At 41.0% G+C, this 9,307-nt stretch overlaps 1 protein-coding gene across 1 annotated transcript in view; it reads right to left on the reverse strand.

Moving 5' to 3' along the window:
- Positions 1–7,590, reverse strand: part of Pola1 (DNA polymerase alpha 1, catalytic subunit) — a 310,463-nt gene extending 302,873 nt beyond the window's left edge. Inside the window, exons 1-2 of the mRNA XM_051142383.1 lie at positions 7,368–7,590; positions 1,510–1,634 (exon numbers count right to left, since the gene is read on the reverse strand). Of these exons, the coding sequence (XP_050998340.1) occupies positions 1,510–1,634; positions 7,368–7,410 (168 nt within the window). The 5' untranslated portion in view covers positions 7,411–7,590. The remainder of the gene's footprint in view (positions 1–1,509; positions 1,635–7,367) is intronic.
- Between the last annotated feature and the right edge of the window lie 1,717 nt (positions 7,591–9,307).

Here is a 9,307-nt window from a genome sequence, read left to right on the forward strand (position 1 = left end):
GCCTTTAATCCCAGCACTTGGGAGGCAGAGGCAGGCAGATCACTGAATTTGATGGCAGCCTCGTCTACAAAGGGAGTACAGGACAGCCAAGGCTACACAGAGAAACCCTGTCTCAAAAAACCAAAAACCAAAAAGAAACAAAGAAAGAAATGCTAACTGGGCATGGTGGCACACACCTATAATCCCAACAAAGGAACAGGCAGGTGGATCCCAGGCCAGCCTGATGTACAAATAAAGTCCAGGACAGCCAAGGCTACACAGAGAAACCCTGTCTCAAAAACAAACAAACAAAGAAATATCTACATTAAAAATTATTTACTCCTGCTTGACGGTAATGCTTTTACCAACTCTTTATGATCCTATAGCCTCACTTAATTTGAATGGTGTCAAATGGTAAGATCTCGTCTATTTGCCTAATCCCCAAATAGAATACAGTCCAGAGTTAAATGTTAATTCTCAAGCCAAATCACCTAGGTTCAACTAAAGACTCTGCCATTAGGATCTCACGAACCTTCCTGTGCCACACTATCTTACCTGCAAAATATACTATCTATTTCATGTGGTCACTAACAATATTAAGTGAAAAGCATATTGGTGAAAGCAATTGGTGTGTTAACTCAGAAAGTATTTTAGTTGCTTATTATCTACCAGTATTTGTCTCTTGCCAGCCTTGACATTTAAGATACTCAGGGGTGTGGAAGGTAAGACTAGACAATGCTGTGCATTCTAATTTTGACCTAGAGGCTATAAAGAGTGGTTAAAAATAGAACAGCCAGCCAGGCGTGGTAGCACACACCTTTAATCCCAGCATTCAAAGCCAGCCTGGTCTACAGAGCAAGTCCAGGACAGCCAGGAGTACATGGAGAAACTGTGTCTCAAAAAAAAAAAAAAAAAAAAAAAGCCAAGAGCATCCCATTCAATCTTACCAAAAAGAAGAAATAGACCCAAATTTCCAATGCCGCTCCCCTAGCAAATGAACTTAAGAACAATTCTTAGAAGGTGCTTAGCTAGACTACTTAATATCATAAAAGTAAAAACACTACTCATTTCCCTTAAGTAAAGGAAAAATACAGATGCAACTACTTTCACTTAAAATGGTATGCAAAGCTCCTTTTCAACAATTTTTGAAGGCTCTAGGACCCTCCATATCTGCCAATCTACCTCAGGCCCACATCAGTTCACTACTATGTTGTAAGAGGGATGAGACAGGCCTGTCATTCTACCCACTAGGGAAGCTGAGGCACTATGATTGCAAGTCCAAGACAACCATGAGCCATTTATTGTGCTCAATTTCAGAACACAAAGTGAAAAGATGTAGTACTACAGCTCAGGGCTAGAATGCTTGCCTAGCTCTATCCTAGTTAGATCCTAGTTCTATCTTTGACCTCCTCACTCAAAAAAAAACAAAACCCTGAAACTATATTAATATTTCTAATGAGGTGACTAAGGTGACAGACCTGCCTACAGGCTATGAATTGAATAAAAACACAGGATTGAAAGAGTACTTACTTCATATTTATACTTCTCACCAGCTTTAGTCTTTTTCAGTCTCTCTAAAGCTTCTTGGCGTCCTTTCTTTGATTTTTTTTCTCGACGAGCTCGAGAAGCTACAAAACTCCCTGAATCTGACACAGCTGAAAAAGAGTCGAGTTTATGAGATGTTATACAATTACCAGCCATCCTCCCTCAAAACCAAAGAATTGTTATATAAACAAATAACCAAATGAGTATTTTTAGAATGCAAAACAATTCTCAAAGCTCATGGCCACATATGAAGATCCTGTGACTCTCCAGAAATTTCAAGTAAAAACAGCTGAAGCCAGAGATCTTGATTCACTTCTCTGTAGCCATCATAAAACTCTGACCACACAGGCATGGTGGCACATGCCTTTAATCCCAGCACTCGGGAGGCAGAGGCAGGGAGATATCTGTGAGTTCAAGGCCAGCTTGGTCTACAAAGGGAGTCCAGGACAGCCAAGGCTACAAACAGAAACCCTGTCTAGAAAAAAATAAAATAAAACACTGAGCACAGGGTCAAGAATGATGGCACATTCTCTTAATCCCAGCACTCAGGAGGCAAAGGCAGGTGGATCACTGTGAGTTCAAGGCTAACCTGGTCTATACAATGAGTTCCGGGACAGCCAGAGCTACACAATGAGACATTGTCTTTAAAAAAACAAGATGATGATGATGATGGTAATAATACCACTAATAATGATAATAATAATACCACCACAACTGACCACAAGCAAATTGGGAAAGAAAGGGTTTATTTCATCTTAATCCAGGGAAGGAATCTTGAGTCAGGAACAGAAAAAAGAAACCATGAAGGAATAAATGCTGCTTACTGATTTCCTTTCAAAACCAGTTCCTTTCTTATATCTCCCAGGACAACCAACACAAGGTGGCATCTCCCATAGAGGACTGGGCCCTCCCAATCAAGAAAATGCCAATCTAGACCTGTCTAGAAGCCAATCTGATGGGAAGGCATCATATTTTCTCAACTGAGGTTCTCTCTTCACAGCGATCCTACTTTGTGTTAAAACTAAGACTAAGTTTTCCCCTAGAAAGAGGAAAAAAAATCTCAAAATCATGTAGAGAAAATTGAAAGATGGATATCAGACTTAACATTTCCATCAGAAACAACAGGCCATGAGCAATCTAGTTGAGTCATAAGAGGATAATTTATTTGGTGTTCCATTAATCAAAACAATAGTATCTATTCTTTGCAAAGTACAAGATGCTATGAGACAGAGATCAAAAAGATATAGTCCCTAAATTTCCAGAAACATACAATCTAACATGAGAAATGAGTAGCAAAGGGCTCTAAAAACAATGTTAAACAGCATATACACTAATGGAGATACACAGGAAGCCCCTGGAATGTCAGAGAAACAGACTGGCTGGAGGAATTTCAAAAGGGCTCAGAGTATTGACAGTATAGAACTGTAGAAAAATTCACAATGGTTGAAATGTCCTTTGTCAAAATTACTGCAATACCAGCCAGGCGGTAGTGGCGCACGCCTTTAATCTCAGCACTTGGGAGGCAGAAGCAGACGAGTCTCTTTGAGTTCCAGGCCAGCCTGGACTACAGAGCTACTTCCAGGACATCCAGAGCTGTTTTACAGAGAAATCCTGTCTCGAAAAACCAAAACAAACAAACAAAAAACCAAAATTACTGAAATACCAGAAGACTTTAATGTTCACTCAATTTTTGACCCATCAAAAATTGCATCACAAACTGCCCCCACACACACAAAGACTTTATCCACAGAATTAAGACTTTCATACACATGATAAATAATCAAATCAATAGTACTGCCTGGCAGCCAAGAGTTTAGGCTCAGCATGACTGCCATATATTTCTGTGAAATTGGGTGTTTTATTTTAGTTGATATTGATTAATTCACTAAAAGGAATAATCACAGAAAAGGAGACATTGATAAGAGGCATCCTAAAAACATCCATGCTGGAACATTTGTGATATTAAACTGTTTGACTAAGTATCTGAATCAGAAAATAAGATCTAAAAAACGTGCACCCAATGTTGGCAATAAGTTACTGAAAACTGTTATCTTAAAGGTAAAGTGTAACTATAGATCTTATTTTCTCCCTAGCTTTCTGGAAACGGAATCTCTGTAACATCTCAGCCTATTGTTTAACATTCACATTTGACTTCTAAATACATTTTCTGAAAGGCAGTAAGTGAAAATTAAAGAATACAGATATCTGATGACAGTTGCAAATTTTTGGGTGTCATTCAAATGATTTAAAAAATCTTGAGTAGGGTTTCAAAGGGTTCAGAGATTATTGGACATAGCCATTAAGAATAAATTCAGTGTATTCAAGACTTAACATGCCACAAACTCTCTGATCTTAAAATAGATTTACTCCATGGGCAACAATGCACACTACATAAAGTTTAAGATACAAATAAATACAAGTAAGACAGCTTCCTTGTCCCCAAGTTTATCACAGTCAACTAACACAAAAGGACCTAAGACTAAGCTCGGAATATAAAATGGTGGCACAGAAAAAGTAAGAGTGCAGTGGAAATGGAGGGAACAGTTAGTTTCGTCCCGAAACTTAGGAAGGTTTCACAGGAGGTCTCCAACAAGCTTAGAAAGTGGAGTAGAATTTCAACATCACAAAACAGGATAAAAAGTAAGAGAAACAGAGGAAGAGGCCTGAGCCCAATTACAAAGAAATGAAGCTGAGACAAAGCAAGTGTGGAAGCTATTTTCTTTGTAAAGAATACATAGCAACTGTGTCTGGAGAGATGGCTTAGTGGTTAAGAGCACTGACTGCTCTTCTAGAGGGCCCAGGTTCAATTCCCAGCACCCACATGGCAGCTCACAACTGTCTGTAACTCAAGTTTCAGTGGATCCCGCTCCCTCACACAGACATTCATGTACACCAAACACCAAATGTTCATAAAAATAAATAAAAGTTAATTTTTAAAAAAAGAATACAGCCGGGCATGGTGGCGCACGCCTTTGATCCCAGCACTTGGGAGGCAGAGGCAGGTAGATCACTGGGAGTTCGAGGCAAGCCTAGACTACAAAGTGAATCCAGGACAGTCAAGGCTACACAGAGAAACCCTGTCTCAAAAAACCAAAAAAAAAAGAAAAAGAAAGAAAGAAAAAAGGAAAAAAAAAAGAATACATAGCAAGTAGGACAATCTAGAGTCTAGACTATAGACATTATGGAACAAATGCCCCAGCTCTGCCATTTTTAGTGGGTGACATGAGACCACAGATAGCTAGTTAAGCAGTGAACAGCTATCTCATTTTATTTCACTTTTTTCTGAGACAGGTAATCAGGCTGTCCTTAAACTATGATCCTCCAGCCTCAGCCTTCGAAGCGGTAGGACTGTAGGTATGTGCCTCAAAGACAAGCTCATCTTGCTAAGTTGCACAGTATCTGAAACTGAGAAATTCCTTGTGTCTTCAGGGCTCACAGAGCCTTTGACCTGCTATAGCAGGTGGTCCTGCACGTGTGTGCTCCCTCCCAGATGTCTTGTAGCTAGGCTATGTATGAGCATAAAAAATAGTCTCTACCAGTGACCAGCAGGGGCTCAGATTTGAAATTGGAGGCTAGTATCCCAACAAAGGAGACATGTATTAAGTGTGCAAAAAAAAAAAAAATAGTAACTATGACAAAACCGAAAATGTAAGGCCAACATAGCTCAAGGTATAAACTGTAACATCTGAGTATCTTGTCATAGTTGGCAAGGACTTCCTCTCTGGCCCAGTTTTGTGACACAACAGTAATTAGTTTCTGTCTAAGCAGCCCCCAAAGTGACCTTCCAGCCCTACAAGATCTCTGCAAACAACATGGTATTCTATTAAATGTCTTTCAATTAAAGGAACTAGAATTGGTTCCAGTAGTTGTAGTGGTTCCTGAATGAATCACTGTGTGCCTTTTTTGATCATTAATCTCCCCATCTCTTTTCATAAACATAAGAGACCCTTTCACACTCCTGAAAGGGGCAAAACAGATCTTCCCCCATAAAGCTGAAAGAATTAAATAAGAACAGCTATCTTACTTTATACTTAGAAATGCAAGAGAAACTCTGTGTGCACATGTAAATAGATATGCTTGCGAGGGGTGGAGGGGTGAGTGTGCAGCTGTGGGATAACCCAACACATGTGCACATACATACACTCCACACATCACACCCAGCCAACACTTTGGTCTAGCTTCAGAAAGCAAAAACTAAAGCCATTTCCTCAGGGAAGACTCAATGTGGCGCTACATATGCCTGTTTACTTTCTCCACTCCATGAAGACAGAAGCCATTCTACCCACCATGCTAGTGCCCAAGCCTGGCAGAATGCCTATGCCTAGTGCCTACATAATAAATATTTGCTGAACAAACCAAGATACAAGGGTTGAGGTTGTTTTTTTTTTTTTTTAACCATTTAAGCCTCCAATGGCTTTCTATATACAACAACAGCTAATTACATATCTTGCTTATTTTTGCTGCCATTGTCCAGGTGTTCCACCTTCCAACACACACACACACACACACACACACACACACACACACGAATTTTTCTTTTTTTAATCTCTCTAATGCTTTGTAAGTTAAGTTTGCAAAAATAAATAAATAAAATGACCTTTAAAAAGAGTACCAAGAGGGAAAAACACAACAATCTTTAGGTCTGCTCTAAGGGAGAAATTCCAGTCACAAGTTCCCAGCAAATACTTAATCAACACTATGACTTAAGAGGTGTCTGAAGATTGCACAGTATCCTCCAAAGAGTGATTTCTTGATGTTCACAGATGGAGTACAGTTTTTTAGGGTGAAGAATGGGCTTAGAGGCAAATCACTGATAGAGGCTGCAGACTGTTCTTGTACTCACATCCTACATCCCATTTGTAATCCAAGCTAGCCGACCCTTCAGAATAATTTGTCTTCAAAAAAAGAGAGAGAGAGAGAGAGAGAGGCTAAGAAAAATGAAACCTGTGATTTAAAAACTAGCTAGATGCAAAGGAAGCTGATTAGGAAGCAAGATCCCATTACTGCCAATGCACACTGAATGACAGGACATGTGACAGTTGGCTAAGAAAGTATCTGATTTTAAGTTAGAACTGAAGGTAAGTCACACTTTAGTTGAACACCCTTAAAATCAGAAATCAGACAAGGCCATCTGCATTTTTGAATCCTACTTCGAGAAATAAAAGAGTACTACTCAGAAATGCCTGATAAATAGAGCATCCGACATGCTACTCAACTAATTTTTTTTTTTGCAAACTTCACCCAAATGATTAGATCTGAACACTATTTCTATGCAGCACTTGAAAACCTTCCCCTAGAATCTGAAATTTTCTAAACATACAAAAGACAAAATACATTTATATCTGGTGACAGCACTTGCAGTTCTCTCCTCAGTTACAATGTTAACAATTTTCCTGGGACTTCCTAGAAACGGCGGCACAAGCAGGCTTCATCCCATCCCTCAAACCGACAGCTAAGGAGGAAGCAAAGGCGAAACAGCTCCAGCCAGAAGAGAGCAAACCCTGCCAAGACAGGGTGCCATGAAGTTGTAACCCGCACGTGTGTACAACTCATCAAAGAAAATGAAAATAGCCAACGAGAGTGGAGCCAGTCACAAGAGAAGGAAACCTCCCAGACAAAAGTCACTTAAGCGGGTGACCCCATAAGGAAAAGACCCGTCCCACACCCCTAGGGTCTCCGCCCAGAAACAGTAAGTTCAGCGGCCAAACAGACCCCAGGGGCGGTCCGGGAGCGCGCCACCTTCTTTAGAATAAAAAGCAGAGCCTCTCCGCTCCATTCCGCTCAATTAGGTCGCGACCTCCACTTTCCCAGCAAGGTGCCCGGAGCACCGGCTCATGCCTCACCGCTTGTCTCCAGTTCGCAGTCCTCGCCATAGACCGGCGCCATGGTCAGAAAGTCGTTCGATTCCGCGCCAACCAGCCCGAAACTGGCGCGGGGGCCGAGATAGGCGCCAGTACGAAAGCCAATCAGAGGCTCAGAAGGCTGCGGACTTCCGCCCGGAAGGCCACTGACGTGCAGCGCTGCGCCGCACCCCGCCCCCGCCCTTCCCGCGGGAGCTTGTTTGGCGCCCTGTGATGACCCCCCAAAAGAAAGCGGGAACCTCTGCGAGGCCCAAAGGGAACTGGAGAAGGAAGCGGTCGGGCCCTGAAAAGAAGCCGCCTGAAGACACTGCGCACGCGCACGCACGCCATTAAAAAACCCGAAGGATGCGTGGGGAAGGGGGTTCTCTGGTCATGAGAGCTGATTTTCTGCGAAAAGAAATGCGGACGGGCATAAAAAAAGAGGGACACTGTCTCTTTAGGTCTCTGCTCTCTGTCTCTGCCTCCCCCTCCCCTAAGTGAGACTTCTTCACCATATACAATCTGAGTCCTGCCCAGTACCTTGTCTCTCCGAGTGTGCTTAGCCACAAAAACTATTTCACAACGCAAAAGTATATGCACTATCTTAAGCAAATGGCTAAAGTAGCAACCTCCAAAAGCAATAATCTGACCTCATTACTCCTGACGTGATGCGTTTGAAAAACTAACAAAATTACTTTTGTGGTTTGGGTTTATTTTGGTTTGTTTATTAGCCTATTTCTTTTAGGGGAGTTGTTGACAAAAAACACAACCCTCACCTCAAATGGGTGGGACGGTGGCCAAGACTACACAGAGAAACCCTGTCTTGAAAAACAAAAACAAAAAAGAAAAGAAAACAGCTAACAAATAATGTTATGAGGGTGTTATTATCAATGTAACCTTGTAAACAAAAGAATATAACAATCAAAATTATGAAATCAAGTGTTTCAACTAGCAGAAACTTCAGTTACTACATTTAATGATGATAAACTTTTTTGAGTATGGTGGTGCCTTACACACACTGATCTTCCTAACTAATCATGTGAGGATACCAAGCAAGAAATCTGTGTTCTTCTATCTTTTTGTTTGTTTCTTTGTTTTGTTTTTGTTTTTCGAGACATGGTCTCTCTGTATAGTCCTGCTGTCCTAGACTCACTTTGTAGACCAGGCTGGCCTCGAACTCACAGCGATCTGCCTGCCTCTGCCTCCTGAGTCCTGGGATTAAAGGTGTGTGCCACCACTGGCCAGCCTCATCTTTCTTCTTAGTAATAGAACATGGACTTTCAGTTGGGTACATTGACCGAAGGAAGAAAAACTGTATTTCCAAGCTTTCTTTACTACCAAAAAAAAAAGCAGCTTAGATATTTAACAAATTTCTAGACACAAAATATATGTAGCATCACTAGGGAGTACTGGGGAAGAAGGGTGCTTAAAGGAATTAGGTACTTTGTTGTCAGTGTGGTGGCACTGGCCTTTAATCCCAGCACTCAGGAGGCAGAGGTAGGCAGATCACTGTGAGTTTGAGGCCAGCCTGGTCTACAAAGCTAGTCTAGGACAGCCAAGCTAACATAGAGAAACCCTGTCTCAAATAAATAAATAAATGTAAAAGTCTTTTTTCTTTTCTTTCTTTCTTTTTTTTTTTTTTTTTTTTTTTTTGTTGTTGTTGTTTTTTGTTTCTTGTTTCTTTTCTTGTTCTCCCCCACCTCTTTTGTCTCTTCCTGCAACACAGATTTGATGGCTGAAGGTCCTTGAAGCTATCTTGGATCGTGAGATGACTGGGGAAAAAAGTCACAAGGTGAACTTGTGGAACAGAATAGTAAGAATACAGGTTCCTAATGTCTACAAAGCCACCATAACATCCAACTTCTACATGAAAGAGAAATAAACAGCAATCATATTTTGAGTCACTGGACTATTTTTTAGTTTCCATTATAGTTAGCAAAACC

This window comes from Acomys russatus, chromosome X (assembly GCF_903995435.1).
Source record: "Acomys russatus chromosome X, mAcoRus1.1, whole genome shotgun sequence".
NCBI lineage: Eukaryota > Metazoa > Chordata > Mammalia > Rodentia > Muridae > Acomys > Acomys russatus.